Here is a 17,458-nt window from a genome sequence, read left to right on the forward strand (position 1 = left end):
GCACTACTTGTTGCATCATACGCCAAAGGATTCCAAAAATTGAAGAAAAAAAAAACAACACTTGGTTTAGAGTCAAACATATGCAAATGGTTTCTACAGGAAACCATCATTTATTATAGTATGCAAGTAAACTGGTTAAAAGCTCAAAAGGCAACACAGATTACTCAATGTAACAAGGCCTCCCAGTTGGGTGAATATTAATTATACAAACAATCAGTAACATTTAAGTCGTTTCAAGCTCGTAACAAGTAGAATTAAAAATTCTACATCTGGACCAAGTTCTATAAAAAGCAATATTGTTATTTTATTGTGCTACCGTTCTACTGTTTTTAGATTTTGGCAGCTCGGATGATGAAGTCCTATGGATAGACAGTAAGTCACAGTGAGCAAAGGTTCAGGCACAGAATTCAATGCTGTAGACTGAGGCCACATTAAGGAACTCGACACTTGACAAAAGATGTGCTTCAAACTCAGAATTATTCATCCTTGTGTATACAGTAACATAACAGAACAATATGAACTGCGATCCAAGTACAGGAAGTAATGAAGGCTTGCAGTGCTGTGCTTTGATATATTAGCAGGGTAATACACCTGTGAATAATAGGAACTGCTGTGATCTTTTACTCCTGCTGGAAAATATCCCAAGTGCTGACTGCTATGGGAACAACAGACATAAAAAGAGCTGCATTTGTAACTAATAATGACAATGTGCTAATGTGTAAATTATAATAAAACAAGAACCTTAACAAGCTCACAAATGTAACTTCCCTCATTGCAGTGAACATAAATACATGAAAGCAGATAATACCAAATCTGGGCATTGATTGTTACAATTTATGAAAAGAAACGAAGAGTATAGAATACTCTGTAGGGTTAGAGATGGTAACTAAACTGTGTCTGTATCTATACTGAAACAAACCAGTAGACATGTGGAGATATCTGTATAACATTAAAGACCCTGAATGGTTCCTGTTGGATAAATGCTGTCTGATGGTTTGTGGGTACTAACTGTAAATATCACAACAATCAATACAAAGTTAATTGTAACTATCACAAAGCTGGACTAAACCATTTTTGGCATTATGGTAAAACTACTGCCTTATTAATGATTTCACTTACATTGGGATTCATGTAATAAACATCAATTCCTTGACCTGGTCACTTTATGTACAATATTTGAGGAACACTTGTAATTTTTCTTCATTTACAAAATTCTTGAATGTATGGAATAGCCAAATTAAATCTTCTGACCCAGCAAAACACCAGGGCACATAAATAGAAAGTTTAAATACAATAAATTGTACACAATCTATGACCCCGTTAAAAACTTGTTAGAGTGTTCAGCCTCACTAAAATAAAGTGCAAGAAGGGAAAAGAAAGAAAGCCTGTGAAACATTATTTTAGAGAGTTATTTTAGCGAACCAGAGGAGTCTGTTTTAGAGAAATGAGAACAGAGCGCATTCGAGACACGTCTTTAGTCTGACGGCTGGTTTTTGGGTTGAAATCACACAGCCGGGCCACTTTCTCCCACTCTGTGCCGGGACTGTCATCATCACACTCCTTGAGGAAGGCCTCCTCAGATGCTCTACAGCAATAAAAGAAGAGAATAATCAGTCAACTCACAGACAGTGTACAGGTCAGAGGTCATGCCATGTTGTCTGTCTCTATCTATCTGTCGGTATGCCTTCTTGCCTCTTATCTATCTATCTATCTATCTATCTGTCTGTCTGTCTGTCTGTCTGTCTGTCTGCTTGCCTCTTATCTATCTGTCTGTCTATCTATCTTTTTATCTGTATATCAGTCTGTCTGTCAATCTATCTGTCTGTCTGTCTGTCTGTCTGCCTCTATCTATCTATCTATCTATATCTATTTGTCTATCTATCTATCTGTTTGCCTCTTATCTATCTATCTGTCTGTCTGCTTGCCTCTTATCTATCTATCTATCTATCTGTCTGTCTGCTTGCCTCTTATCTATCTGTCTGTCTGTCTATCTGTCTGTCTGTCCGCTTGCCTCTTATCTATCTATCTATCTATCTGTCTGTCTGTCTGTCTGTCTGCTTGCCTCTTATCTATCTATCTATCTATCTATCTATTTGTCTGTCTGTATGCTTGCCTCTTATCTATCTATTTATCTATCTATCTATCTGTCTGTCTGTCTGCTTGCATCTTATCTATCTATCTATCTGTCTGTCTGTCTGTCTGTCTATCTTTTTATCTGTATATCAGTCTGTCTGTCAATCTATCTGTCTGTCTGTCTGTCTGCTTGCCTCTTATCTATTTATCTATCTGTCTGTCTGTCTGCTTGCCTCTTATCTATCTATCTATCTGTCTGTCTGCTTGCCTCTTATCTATCTGACTGTCTGTCTATCTTTTTATCTGTCTGTCTGTCTATCTGTCTGTCTGTCCGCTTGCCTCTTATCTATCTATCTATCTATCTATCTGTCTGTCTGTCTGTCTGCTTGCCTCTTATCTATCTATCTATCTATCTATTTGTCTGTCTGTATGCTTGCCTCTTATCTATCTATTTATCTATCTATCTATCTGTCTGTCTGTCTGCTTGCATCTTATCTATCTATCTATCTATCTATCTATCTGTCTATCTTTTTATCTGTATATCAGTCTGTCTGTCTGTCTGTCCGCTTGCCTCTTATCTATCTATCTATCTATCTGTCTGTCTGTCTGTCTGTCTATCTTTTTATCTGTATATCAGTCTGTCTGTCTGCTTGCCTCTTATCTATTTATCTATCTATCTGTCTGTCTGCTTGCCTCTTATCTATCTATCTGTCTATCTATCTATCTGTCTGTCTGTCTGTCTGCTTGCCTCTTATCTATCTATCTATCTATCTATCTGTCTGTCTATCTTTTTATCTGTATATCAGTCTGTCTGTCTGCTTGCCTCTTATCTATTTATCTATCTATCTATCTATCTATCTGTCTGTCTGTCTGCTTGCCTCTTATCTATCTATCTGTCTGTCTGTCTTTGTATCTGTATATCAGTCTGTCTGTCTGTCTGTCCGCTTGCCTCTTATCTATCTATCTATCTGTCTATCTGTCTGTCTTTCTGTCTGCTTGCCTCTTATCTATCTATCTATTTATCTATCTATCTGTCTGTCTGTCTGCTTGCCTCATCTATCTATCTATCTGTCTGTCTGCTTGCCTCTTATCTATCTATCTATCTATCTATCTGTCTGTCTGTCTGTCTGCTTGCCTCTTATCTATCTATGTATCTGTCTATTTATCTATCTATCTGTCTGTCTGTCTGTCTGCTTGCATCTTATCTATCTATCTATCTACTATCTGTCTGTCTGCTTGCCTCTTATCTATCTATCTGTCTATCTATCTATCTATCTGTCTGTCTGTCTGTCTGCTTGCCTCTTATCTATCTATCTATCTATCTGTCTGTCTGTCTGTCTGCTTGCCTCTTATCTATCTGTCTATCTATCTATCTATCTATCTGCCTGTCTGTCTGTCTGTCTGTCTTTGTATCTGTATATCAGTCTGTCTGTCTGTCTGTCCGCTTGCCTCTTATCTATCTATCTATCTATCTATCTGTCTGTCTGCTTGCCTCTTATCTATCTATCTATCTATCTATCTATCTATCTACTATCTGTCTGTCTGTTTGCCTCTTATCTGAATATCTATCTATCTATCTGTTTGTCTGTCTGCTTGCCTCTTATCTATCTATCTATCTATCTATCTATCTATTTATCTATCTATCTGTCTGTCTGTCTGTCTGCTTGCATCTTATCTATCTATCTACTATCTGTCTGTCTGCTTGCCTCTTATCTATCTGTCTATCTATCTATCTGTCTGTCTGTCTGTCTGCTTGCCTCTTATCTATCTATCTATCTATCTATCTATCTATCTATCTATCTATCTTTTTATCTGTATATCAGTCTGTCTGTCTGTCTGTCTGCTTGCCTCTTATCTATTTATCTATCTATCTATCTATCTATCTATCTATCTATCTATCTATCTATCTGTCTGTCTGTCTGCTTGCCTCTTATCTATCTATCTATCTATCTATCCGTCTGTCTGTCTGTCTGTCTTTGTATCTGTATATCAGTCTGTCTGTCTGTCTGTCTGTCTGCTTGCCTCTTATCTATCTATCTATCTATCTATCTGTCTGTCTGTCTGCTTGCCTCTTATCTATCTATCTATCTATCTATCTATCTATCTGTCTGTCTGTCTGTCTGTCTTTGTATCTGTATATCAGTCTGTCTGTCTGTCTGTCCGCTTGCCTCTTATCTATCTATCTATCTATCTATCTATCTATCTATCTATCTGTCTGTCTGTCTGTCTGTCTGCTTGCCTCTTATCTATCTATCTATCTATCTATCTATCTGTCTGTCTGTATGCTTGCCTCTTATCTATCTATTTATCTATCTATCTATCTGTCTGTCTGTCTGCTTGCATCTTATCTATCTATCTATCTGTCTGTCTGTCTGTCTGTCTATCTTTTTATCTGTATATCAGTCTGTCTGTCAATCTATCTGTCTGTCTGTCTGTCTGCTTGCCTCTATCTATCTATCTATATCTATCTATTTGTCTATCTATCTATCTGTTTGCCTCTTATCTATCTATCTGTCTGTCTGTCTGCTTGCCTCTTATCTATCTATCTATCTGTCTGTCTGCTTGCCTCTTATCTATCTGTCTGTCTGTCTATCTTTTTATCTGTCTGTCTGTCTATCTGTCTGTCTGTCCGCTTGCCTCTTATCTATCTATCTATCTATCTGTCTGTCTGTCTGTCTGCTTGCCTCTTATCTATCTATCTATCTATCTATTTGTCTGTCTGTATGCTTGCCTCTTATCTATCTATTTATCTATCTATCTATCTGTCTGTCTGTCTGCTTGCATCTTATCTATCTATCTATCTATCTATCTATCTGTCTGTCTATCTTTTTATCTGTATATCAGTCTGTCTGTCTGTCTGTCCGCTTGCCTCTTATCTATCTATCTATCTATCTATCTGTCTGTCTGTCTGTCTGTCTATCTTTTTATCTGTATATCAGTCTGTCTGTCTGCTTGCCTCTTATCTATTTATCTATCTATCTGTCTGTCTGCTTGCCTCTTATCTATCTATCTGTCTATCTATCTATCTGTCTGTCTGTCTGTCTGCTTGCCTCTTATCTATCTATCTATCTATCTATCTGTCTGTCTATCTTTTTATCTGTATATCAGTCTGTCTGTCTGCTTGCCTCTTATCTATTTATCTATCTATCTATCTATCTATCTATCTATCTATCTATCTATCTATCTGTCTGTCTGTCTGCTTGCCTCTTATCTATCTATCTGTCTGTCTGTCTTTGTATCTGTATATCAGTCTGTCTGTCTGTCTGTCCGCTTGCCTCTTATCTATCTATCTATCTGTCTATCTGTCTGTCTTTCTGTCTGCTTGCCTCTTATCTATCTATCTATTTATCTATCTATCTGTCTGTCTGTCTGCTTGCCTCATCTATCTATCTATCTGTCTGTCTGCTTGCCTCTTATCTATCTATCTATCTATCTATCTATCTATCTGTCTGTCTGTCTGTCTGCTTGCCTCTTATCTATCTATGTATCTGTCTATTTATCTATCTATCTGTCTGTCTGTCTGCTTGCATCTTATCTATCTATCTATCTACTATCTGTCTGTCTGCTTGCCTCTTATCTATCTATCTGTCTATCTATCTATCTATCTGTCTGTCTGTCTGTCTGCTTGCCTCTTATCTATCTATCTATCTATCTGTCTGTCTGTCTGTCTGCTTGCCTCTTATCTATCTGTCTATCTATCTATCTATCTATCTGCCTGTCTGTCTGTCTGTCTGTCTTTGTATCTGTATATCAGTCTGTCTGTCTGTCTGTCCGCTTGCCTCTTATCTATCTATCTATCTATCTATCTATCTATCTATCTATCTATCTATCTGTCTGTCTGCTTGCCTCTTATCTATCTATCTATCTATCTATCTACTATCTGTCTGTCTGTTTGCCTCTTATCTGAATATCTATCTATCTATCTGTTTGTCTGTCTGCTTGCCTCTTATCTATCTATCTATCTATCTATCTATCTATTTATCTATCTATCTGTCTGTCTGTCTGTCTGCTTGCATCTTATCTATCTATCTACTATCTGTCTGTCTGCTTGCCTCTTATCTATCTGTCTATCTATCTATCTGTCTGTCTGTCTGTCTGCTTGCCTCTTATCTATCTATCTATCTATCTATCTATCTATCTTTTTATCTGTATATCAGTCTGTCTGTCTGTCTGTCTGCTTGCCTCTTATCTATTTATCTATCTATCTATCCATCTATCTATCTATCTATCTGTCTGTCTGTCTGCTTGCCTCTTATCTATCTATCTATCTATCTATCTATCCGTCTGTCTGTCTGTCTGTCTTTGTATCTGTATATCAGTCTGTCTGTCTGTCTGTCTGCTTGCCTCTTATCTATCTATCTATCTATCTATCTATCTGTCTGTCTGCTTGCCTCTTATCTATCTATCTATCTATCTATCTATCTGTCTGTCTGTCTGTCTGTCTTTGTATCTGTATATCAGTCTGTCTGTCTGTCTGTCCGCTTGCCTCTTATCTATCTATCTATCTATCTATCTATCTATCTATCTATCTATCTATCTATCTATCTGTCTGTCTGTCTGTCTGTCTGCTTGCCTCTTATCTATCTATCTATCTATCTATCTATCTGTCTGTCTGTCAGTCACTCTCACAGACACGGCATAATATAAAATAATATATATAAATTTAAGAATCCTAAATGTGCTATTATCTGCTAAAAAATAGAATGACATTAATACATAAAGAAGAACATACTGTATTGTTAGAAAAAAAGAATAGCATAAAGTTTAAAAGGTAAGATGAAATACGCCATTCAAATCTTAAAGACATTTAATAGAGCCATGCATCCCCAATTATGTAAACAGGATCTAAAATAGTATCTTTGTTTATGTGATGCAAGTGAGAAACTGTGTGCAATTATGCCATTTTGCTGATTTAGGGACATGTTATGGTAAACGTACACCAAGCCTATGGCATCAGAGTTGGGCTGTTTGTAGAAAGCCTTATCAGCATTCCTAGTGCACAAACAGGCAAGATAGCAGAAGAGGATAAAAAGGGGGATGAAGAAGAAAATGGGTGTGGGAGAGTAAAAGAAAGAGATACAGAGGGAGAGAGTCAGTACACAAAAGCTGCACATGAAATAAGTGTTAAAGTACATCAAATGTTTTTCATGACAATGAACGACTGTGCAATGATGAGGATGTAAAAAAGATTAAATTAGTATTTTATATCTATCAGTGTACTTTCTGACAGTTAACAATCTATGCACTAATACAAGTTACAGTTGTCATTAATCACCGCAATAAGTCATAATACTGCTTCACATTAATATCTAGTAAGCCAACGGATCAACAAAGCAGTTTGGCTATTATAATCTGAATTTCTCATAAACTTTTATTGATCATTAAACTTACACGAATCTAACTCTACAAAGAAAAACACACAATGGGCCTCATTCATCCTTAAACACAAGCAGAACAAATATCTGTCTAAATTACTCATAAAACCATTGTTGCATAATCGTCACATTAATTTCAGTGCAGCAATTTATTTAAGAATGGATTTATGATCGATTTACACACAAATTCGTTCTGCTCGGGATTCATGAACGAGGCTCATTATTGCTACATGTGACTAAGGGGAAGGTACGACCAATAATAAATTATAAAGTTTACTATGTGGTATACCCAAATAATAAATGTCTAATAAAGTCAAAGTCCATACGATTGATCTATAAAAAACAAAAAAACACACAGTCTTCACTGTGCACATGAAAAACTACAGTAAAAGACAGTGGAAATCAGACACCATGCAAAACTTGAAGTCTGAGCTGAGATGTGTGACAGATGGCTGGTGTTAGTCTCGTAATGGATTAGTTACATTTCTGTCTAAACCAAATTATTTATATAAAAACTCTAATATCATGTCTTTAAAGACCCCATGAAATGGTTACATGAACACAGTTTTCTTTCCTGTGTTACTGTGTTGATATTTTATTAAACAAAAAATAGAATATACCCATGCAAAAAAGATGAGTCATCTATATTTCTGGTCTGGAATGGTCCTGAAAATGTGTATTTTTGGTCCTTTTGAATAAGTTTATTTTCTCACTTTGTAGGATATCATATAGATGGCCTAAATGCTATCAGACGTGGACTTAATGCCACAAAACTCCAATTTTGATTTCATGGTGTCTTTAAATCAGTTTAAATCAATAATAATGACTTAAAGAGCACCTATTATGGTTTTTAAATTGTACCTAATTTTGTTTTAAAGGTCTCATACAATAGATTTACATGCATCCAAGGTCAAAAAAACACTTTAATTTGCTCATAATTTAAATTGCAGCATTACCTTTTTTTCCCAGTGTCAAAAACGACTCGTTCAATGATCTGTTCTGAAGGATTTATTCTAAACTCCTCCTTTCAGAGAGCCAACTCTGCACTGATTGGTCAGATGTCCCAGTCTGTTGTGATTGGTCTACTGCTTACAGCGCGTGTCGGAAAGGAAATGGCCACTACCATATCCGAGTTTCAGCTCCGTCTGAAAAAATGTCTGTTTTACCTTACCAATTGAGCCCGAATCCGATAGTGATACATCGGAAGCTCAACCCGAACCACCATCACAAACACGACGAGAACAGGACATTTCTCAGTGGAAAGTTTATATGTAGTTTGACAATAACGTGAGTTAGCCGGTGAGCAGAGGCTAACAGCTAACAGGCTAACATCCTGCACTGGCTGTACATGTAAACAGACCAGAGGCGGGTTTTTTGTTACCAAATTACGTAGGTTAGTACAGGAAGTAAGTCTGGAATTACTAACGACTCGTTTCAAGTGTTCAGAATCGGTTCTTTCTTTTGGGAGTCAATAACTGCTACAAAAACTTTGCAGACTCTTTTACATTCACAAACAGCTATATAACACACTACATGAAAGGTAATATTTGAAAAACCATAATAGGTGCTCTTTAAGTAAATGATAAAGCTGGTTAAACTTAGCGATAATTTTACAATAAGTTAATATTGTGAACTGTCTGCATCAGAATATATACATACAGCTCAATGAAGAAGGAGTGAAACATACCTGTTGTTGGCTTTATTTTTCTCCATCTGATCATTCTGGTGTACATGCCAGTCCTCAAGCTCTTTCCGAGCTTTCTCCCTCCACACAGCCTCAGCTGCTTTAGAGGCCGAATCTACACATCAGAAACCAATGAAAATCCATATTATTCTCATTAAACAGACACAAATTGTTATGGATTTAAAAAATAAGATGTCTGAAATACAGTGAACATTAACCACGTGCGACCTCCCGCGCACACATGCGAGAACGTATTTTGGCTTCGCAATATGCAACGCAGAATTTCAATTTATTTAAAGCGATTGATCTCAGTTCAGGAGACTCTGTGCTGTCAGAAAAGGGTTAAACTTTCGACACATGTCATGTGACAAAACAACATGGCACCAACTATGCCAACAAAACCACTGGTAAGAAACCTAATTATGTTTTTACACTGAAACCTGCAGATGATGTTTGGACATGGAACAATTGTAATCAGTACATAGATTCAGAACTCAGAATGTATAATTTTAACATGGTTGGCAGGAATTGGATGATACCGGCCATTACTTTGAATCGTATTTCTGATGTAACGTCTGTAACGTCTCAAAAACATGAAACACCAACTTTCCTGGAAACATAATAAACAATTTGATGAAAAAAACCTGACTTTATAGCTTGGATGTATTTAAAATGTCACAACTTAGTCCCTCTGTCCACATATGTGGACATCCATTTTTAGGAAACGATTTGCTCTAGATATTTTTTTTTTTTTTTGCATGTTTATTAGGTGCTACTAGTTATGAATCAAAATGGAAAATGCACACAGCAGTCACGCTCGGGTCTCAGAAGGTTAAATAAATATATATGAGATTTGTTGGTTCTCTGTTAAGTAAGATATTCAGCAACTGAAACTCTTGGATAATAGGGAGTTTTCTTGATAGTACAAAGTATTTGGCTAGTCATGTGATCTCAATATGGTGGCCACCATGAGAGGAGACCACCTTAATGTAATCTTTTTTCTACAAACAAAATGTGAGTGTACGTCATTATAAACACATCAGTTAAAGGCATTATTTATTTCATTAGGTGACTCTAAGTGGGAAAAAAAAATGCTTAATGTTCGTTTAAATGAAATAAAGGTAGACCTAATTTTACAAAAGGAAAACTAAAGCTTTCACCTAAGAAATGACCTGCATCTAATATTATAACATGTCAAATAGTTGTCTTAATTGAACTGCCAGTCTATCCAGTTTGTAAAAAAAAAACACAATTTCCTACTTTACATTATTTATAATTATACAGGAAATAATTCATCACCTAATTCCTCCAGCCGAGCCATTTGTTCCTCCCTCCATTTGCGCAAGCTCTCAGGTTCTTGTCTCTGCATGTCCACTTGAGCAATGGCCGAGTAGCTGTCCGTTGTGCCGTTGATGTCCTAATGACGTAACGTTAATACATAAACATGAATTGTACAAAACAGTTAATCGGAAAATATTTGCAGTTTTCTGACCACACTTACCTGAAACATATCTCCGTTTACGGCGGTGACTGGTGCACCTCCAAATTCACCTGCGCTCAAATAGGGGAAACAACTTGTGAATGTGAGTTTTAGCACTTGATGGGCATCAGTTTCGATGCTACGTTACCTCATGCAAACATTATAGGTACAATGTTTCCCATTAATTACCTAGATCTTATTTGTCCTGCCACAGTTTCATAATGAACCAAAAATATTTGTACACTTCTCATAATAACATAAAAGAACTCTAACATTGTGTTTTGCGCCGTTGCTTCGGCAAAGCATCTCTCACTCCCAGTCAGTCAGTTAAACTCCGTCTCGTTTACCATGCTTTGTGGGTGTGACTTTTTTGCCGTGTCATCACCATTCATATCTATCCAACCCAGGGCCCATCCTTAACACTTGTCCACTTGTCCGGGACAAGTGGACTTTTGAAGGGGCAAGTGAAAGATAATTTTACTTGCCCGACCGGACAAGCAGACTGATTAAAATGTCAAAAACGAAAAAATATCCGGCTGTATTTGTGATAGGCTAGGTCTGTGTCACTTATTAGAAAGTTAACATTGTTATTCTGCCGTTGAAAGTAATCCAGAGCATGTAATTGTATAATTCGCAAGCGATCTAGTAACAGCTGTGCCCTGTTTGATTGACAGGCGGCGTATGTGTGTGTGCTGAACGTGTGTGTGTGGTGAAAATGGTTGCGCTAAAGCGCACCTGAACGGTCAAATACATTTCAAAATGCCCGTCTTGGTGAGGTATTCATGTAAACACAGAGAGTGATGTCTAAAGTGAACGTAAACAGCGGAGAAAAAAGCGGATTTGTATTCAAATGTGGGACTTGTAAGTATAAATGTAAGCTAATAAACCTGCGGCTGTCTAGTGTGTCATTATAATAATCAAACAACCAGAACAAGAACATGAGAAAACACTCACTGCTCTTGACTGAGTAACTTTAGTAGCTTTAAAAGTATTAATGTATTATAATCATACAGTGAAGAACAGTAGTAGTTTTATGTTGCATTTCATTCTGAATATTTACTTGAATACTTGAAACTGCTGTTAAAAACTTATTGAAAAAAAAAAAGTATTGAATTATTTTAATCTATTTCTATTCATTGCTGTTTTTTATTGTTATTTTATTACTGACTGTTTACTAGTCTTGAATAATTAAGAACTTGAAACCATTCTTCCATAATTGACATGTTAGTTAGTGTTATTATGTGTTGTGTTTTTGAAGCTGGTATTGAGAATCATCAAATTGCACTACGACTCCTGACGTTTTGGTCATGTGATAATGTATAGGCTTTATTGTACATGGTAGATCTTGCTGCAATAATATGATAAAAAAGTAGATCTCATTCCATAGAAGTGTGAGCACTCCTGCTGTAAATGATGGTGATGGAGGCTTTCCTTTATTTGACTATCATACGTAACATAAAATAATTATCATATGACAATAGCCTCCTCCCCTACCCAGTGCAGTTTACACTATTAGGTTGGGCATCGGTCATAATTTTAGAAAAATATACAACATAAACTTTGGCATGTTACTTGAGCATGTAACTTAAATGTCCTTTTTTCTCTCCGGACAAATTACTTACTCGGACAAGTGAATGACCAATGCTTAATGTCCAGCACTGGCTCAAATGTATGCTCTAGTCTAGTCAATTTTGTGTTTTGACCATTTGTGAACTGCGTTAAACTCTGTCTCATTTATGCTTTGTGGGTGTGATTTTTTTGCCGTGTCATCATCACTCATATCTATACAGTCAATGTGTTTATGATTACATGACTACTAGAGCACACAATTGTTTACAAGAGCACAAAAGTTCTTCATAGATCTAGCCTCTTAATTTTGCTCTCAAAGTGCACCAGATTTATGCGTTTAACTTTAAAATGTGCAAAATTGTCTTATGGGAGAGCATGCCCCCAGAACCCCCGAGAGGGTCAGAGGTCCACTGGGGAACACTGAGGTATCACTGGAATGCAGCAAACCTTGTTGAACTGTGAGTAGTATACATAGAAATGACTTTGCCTGACCTTTTAAATACTAAATCAAATTGGAGGTAATTAGTGGAAAATTATAAATCGTGGTGTGAAGAGACCTTTCAGAGTGTATAATGTCCTTTCAATTACAGTTTCACCACAGGGCACATAGCACCCGTTTTGTCCTCTTAAATTGTATTCAGTGTGACATAACCTACTTTGGGTGGTACAGTGTTGTCATCTAAAACATACTTTAAGTGCACAGTGCTAAAAGACCATGACAATATTGATCTGATTGTATTAAGTTTTACGTTCTATTATTATTAATACAGTTGCAGAATTAAGTTTCTAAGTATATTGTGGTCTTCATAGCAGTTTTAAAAAATAACTAATATCTCTCCACAACAGGCTGCTTATGGATCATGATAATGATGATGAAGAAGACTCTGTTGAAAATAGCCTAATAGAAAATTAAATTTCTTACAGTGTCAATGTTACATTGTATTACATAAGTAAGTACTATGTAATAATAATGAACAACATTTACATGTGGATCAGCTTAGTTACACATGATTTTATGATGTATTTTTGCTATAGTAATTAATTCTAATAATGTAGTATCCCTTGTAAAACAGTACTGTGGGGTACCATGGTATTGTGATGGTATTACACTGACGGCCAAAAGTTTGGAATAATGTGCAGATTTTGCTCTTATGGAAAGAAATTGTTACTTTTATTCACCAAAGTGGCATTCAGCTGATCACAGTGTATAGTCAGGACATTAATAATGTGAAAAATTACTATTACAATTTGAAAAATTAACTACTTCAAAGAGTTCTCATCAAAAAATCCTCCACGTGCAGCAATGACAGCTTTGCTGATCCTTGACATTCTAGCTGTCAGTTTGTCCAGAAACTCAGGTGACATTTCACCCCACGCTTCCTGTAGCACTTGCCATAGATGTGGCTGTCTTGTCGGGTACTTCTCATGCACCTTACAGTCTAGCTGATCCCACAAAAGCTCAATGGGGTTAAGATCCATAAAACTCTTTTCCAATTATCTGTTGTCCAATGTCTGTGTTTCTTTGCCCACTCTAACCTTTTCTTTTTGTTTTTCTGTTTCAAAAGTGGCTTTTTCTTTGCAATTCTTCCCATAAGGCCTGCACCCCTGAGTCTTCTCTTTACTGTTGTACATGAAACTGGTGTTGAGCGGGTAGAATTCAATGAAGCTGTCAGCTGAGGTCATGTGAGGTGTCTATTTCTCAAACTAGAGACTCTGATGTACTTATCCTCTTGTTTAGTTGTACATCTGGCCTTCCACATCTCTTTCTGTCCTTGTTAGAGCCAGTTGTCCTTTGTCTTTGAAGACTGTAGTGTACAACTTTGTATGATATCTTCAGTTTTTTTGGCAATTTCAAGCATTGTATAGCCTTCATTCCTCAAAACAATGACTGACTGATGAGTTTCTAGAGAAAGCTGTTTCTTTTTTGCCCTAATATTGACCTTAAGACATGCCTGTCTATTGTATACTATGGCAACTCAAAAACAAACACAAAGACAATGTTAAGCTACATTTAATGAACCAAATATCTTTCAGCAGTGTCTGATATAATGGCAAGTTATTTTATAGTACCAAATTAGCAATTTAGCATGATTACTCAAGGATAAGGTGTTGGAGTGATGGCTGCTGGAAATGGGGCCTGTCTAGATTTGATCAAAAATGACTTTTTTCAAATAGTGATGGTGCTGTTTTTTACATCAGTAATGACCTGACTATACTTTGTGATCAGCTGAATGCCACTTTGGTGAATTAAAGTACCAATTTCCTTCTGAAACAGCAAAATCTGTACATTATTCCAAACTTTTGACACTTTGATATATACCATTGTACTGAGTGATAACCACATTCATGTACCATAGTATTTACATGGTACTTCAAGACACTTAGCATCATATTAATAATTATCATGGAAATAATAGAATACCATGGAACATGTCCAAACAGCATTGCCAGTCTCATGTACTTTTTGCTACTTTTTTTTTGTTTGTTAGTGACGTGCAACAAGAACACAATAGCCTAAAAAGTTACAATAACTTTTCAAGATATAAAATTATAATATAATATAATAATAATTATACATATATATATATATATATATATATATATATACACCCCATGCCACTAGTTTCCCTTTCATAAAAATATAATAAACTCAAAATCATCTAGATTTGTCAGTCATAGTACACATAATTATCTAAAAATACTTTAATAACGCTCTGAGCGAGCAAAAGCAAACGGGCCAGAGAAACACACGCACCTCCGATGATCGTGTACGTGTCCGAGGGCGGAGGTCCACCGTCCTCCAGCGCACCGAACCCGGCGGCGTCGTTTTCAATCACGGCGATCTCATTCTCCTGCTGGGCCAGAAACGCGGCGGCCGGGTCCTCTTCTACATGAACTCCGTTGTCAGACGCGCTGAAGCCAAAGTCGTCAGCCATGTTTAACAAAGTAACACCGGCTGCTCTAAAAACCCTCCGGCTGTTTTGTTCTGCGAGCGAGTTAGGACGGTCAAAAGAAATTAAGCTTACGCGAGCTGTTAATGGGTAAACGTAGAAAGCTTTGGATGTTGTTAAAGTATGTAGAGGATTATTTATTTTGTACTGCGGCAGGTTAGCTATGAGTTGAATGACGCGCAGCTCTCGGCGTAGTTGAGCGTAGCAGACAGTTGATTTGTTGTGGTATGTGTCCATCTACTGGAGACAAGAGGTAGTGCAGGCTCCTGCGCTCCTGCAGCTTCTGACATGGACTCATTGGTGGTGTAAATTTAACTGTGTGTGATTTAGATTTTATTGATCTATAAGTAGTCTGGTGTGTGTTATTTTAAATGTTAAAACGAGGGGTTTTTAAGTATAACAAAAATACAATTTCTCTAGTTGTGCCTAACTGTGAATTAGAATAGGAGCTAAAAAGCAATGAATGTTGGAATTCATTTATTTATGTATTATTGTTTGATTGTAGGGGTAACAACAAAACATAGCATACCCTTGTCAAAATGATTATACTGCCTAAATGATTCCTACACTGAAAAAAATAAAAAAATAAAATTACGTTTTAAGTTTTTGCACACCGTTATTCTAATTAAAATCTACTTCATGACATAATATTGATTAAAAAGAGTGAGTAAATTTAACTTAAATATTTCAGTTAATTCAGTAACTTTTACCTACAAATCTGATGTATATGAACTTATTAAAATTTAAACTGTAAATTTCTATTAGAACATTTCACTAACCCTAACCCATCTTTCCTTATGGACACTTTTTTAACCATGTACCACATGACATACGAGCCCTTCCACAGGGAAGCTCGAAGCATGCTATGTAGTCTATCAGACAACATCACCTTGCATTGCTTATAGCAGTAAATGGTAAAGCAACACATGCAGTCCTCAATACTTGGTGCACAAAACGCAGTCTTTTTGGTTCATAAATGGGTAATTTTGAGGCGAAAGTTAACTTCAGACTTCACAAAACAAGAAGTTGCCAAACATAACAACAAAATCAACAATAAAAACGGTGTAAATAAGCTAGCAAACAAGGAAACCAGGAAGCTTCAAAAAGTTAATTAAAATGTACCTATTTTATTCACCTGTGAAATTTACTCAAATAAGCAAGTAAATATGACAAGGTTTTCTAATTTAGGACTGATACATGATGATGCATTGTAAAGATAACAAATAATCATGAATAATGTTTACTTGTAAGCTAGAGCATTCATTTTTACCTGTTTGAATTGAGTACTAATGTAGAATTTACTTAATATTTTTAAATATTTTAATATTTAGTACACTCTTATATATATATATATATATATATATATATAAATCTTTTCTGCTGTATTTACTTCACAACAAAATTGTTTTCTTCTTCTTCTTCTGCTGCTGCTGCTGCTGCTGCTGCTTCTTCTTCAGTGTCATAATGGGATCCCTAATGGGATAAAATAAAATCATGGACTCAAATTCCTACATGGTTTTTATTCCTATTTGGGTACTATTAAATATTATGTAACCTTTATCAGATTCAGAAAACTCAGATTACATTTCTTTTGGATTGGATCAAAATAATGATAGAATATCTAATAGGAATCATTTCATATATCCAATGGAATTTTTGACTAGGGTTGGCTATCTCTGTTGTTAACCCATATAATAAATAAGCAAACAAACAAACAAACAAACAAATGGGCCCATATTTACAAAAATAATATTACAGACTGTTTTCATAAAACAATGACTGCTGATTTTGGCATAGGGTAAACCACCCTCCTTGTATTTACACACAAACATTACCCTGTATTTATTCTCATTTGAATATACATGTCAGTCAGGCCGCGGGTGCGCGCCCGAGCCCGTGCGTCAGCCCCCCACGTGATTCATGACGTATAAGCAGAATCCTACTAAAAGAAAATCCAACTGGGGAACCTGTGGCTTCTGCGCGCGACCTGACGCCCAAGTCCAGAAAGTTGTGAAGTTTACTTGATCTCTATTTATCACAACACATCACAGCCCATCACATCAGGAGAAAGCTCGCAGCGATGTCTAAAGATCAGAAGGAGGTAATTGCATTACCAACTTCTGTTTGGATGTACCGGCAGCAAATGGACTTTAAAAGAAAGTGGATCACGTTACTAGGTTACATAGACTCAAAAGAGAAGTCTTGCTACAGTAATGCAGAAGTTTATTGTCTGTTATTGGTGTTTACGTGAATGATGGGAAAGCTTGCATGCTCTTGGGCTGTGTGTATTTTCTACACATTATTATGTTCTGTTACAATGATGCAA

At 36.3% G+C, this 17,458-nt stretch overlaps 2 protein-coding genes across 3 annotated transcripts in view; one reads left to right on the plus strand and one right to left on the minus strand.

Annotated features, from left to right (window-relative positions):
- Positions 1-65: 65 nt before the first annotated feature.
- On the minus strand, positions 66-15,348 carry LOC127412994 (clathrin light chain B-like). 2 transcript variants are annotated; one of them, XM_051649762.1, is made up of 6 exons: positions 14,937-15,348; positions 10,634-10,683; positions 10,432-10,549; positions 9,136-9,247; positions 7,012-7,065; positions 66-1,585 (listed from the first exon to the last, which is right to left on the minus strand). In XM_051649762.1, the coding sequence occupies exons 1-6, from the start codon at positions 15,115-15,117 to the stop codon at positions 1,414-1,416; spliced, it is 687 nt and encodes a 228-aa protein (XP_051505722.1). In that variant the 5' UTR covers positions 15,118-15,348; the 3' UTR covers positions 66-1,413. The 2 variants fall into 2 exon arrangements, with proteins under 2 accessions (XP_051505722.1, XP_051505723.1); XM_051649763.1 differs by lacking the exon at positions 7,012-7,065.
- Positions 15,349-17,085: 1,737 nt separating this feature from the next.
- LOC127413419 (PDZ and LIM domain protein 7-like) overlaps positions 17,086-17,458 on the plus strand; it is a 71,012-nt gene continuing 70,639 nt past the window's right edge. The window contains exon 1 of the mRNA XM_051650565.1: positions 17,086-17,233. Coding sequence (XP_051506525.1) covers positions 17,213-17,233 — 21 coding nt within the window. The 5' untranslated portion in view covers positions 17,086-17,212. The remainder of the gene's footprint in view (positions 17,234-17,458) is intronic.

Source organism: Myxocyprinus asiaticus, chromosome 22, assembly GCF_019703515.2.
Source record: "Myxocyprinus asiaticus isolate MX2 ecotype Aquarium Trade chromosome 22, UBuf_Myxa_2, whole genome shotgun sequence".
NCBI lineage: Eukaryota > Metazoa > Chordata > Actinopteri > Cypriniformes > Catostomidae > Myxocyprinus > Myxocyprinus asiaticus.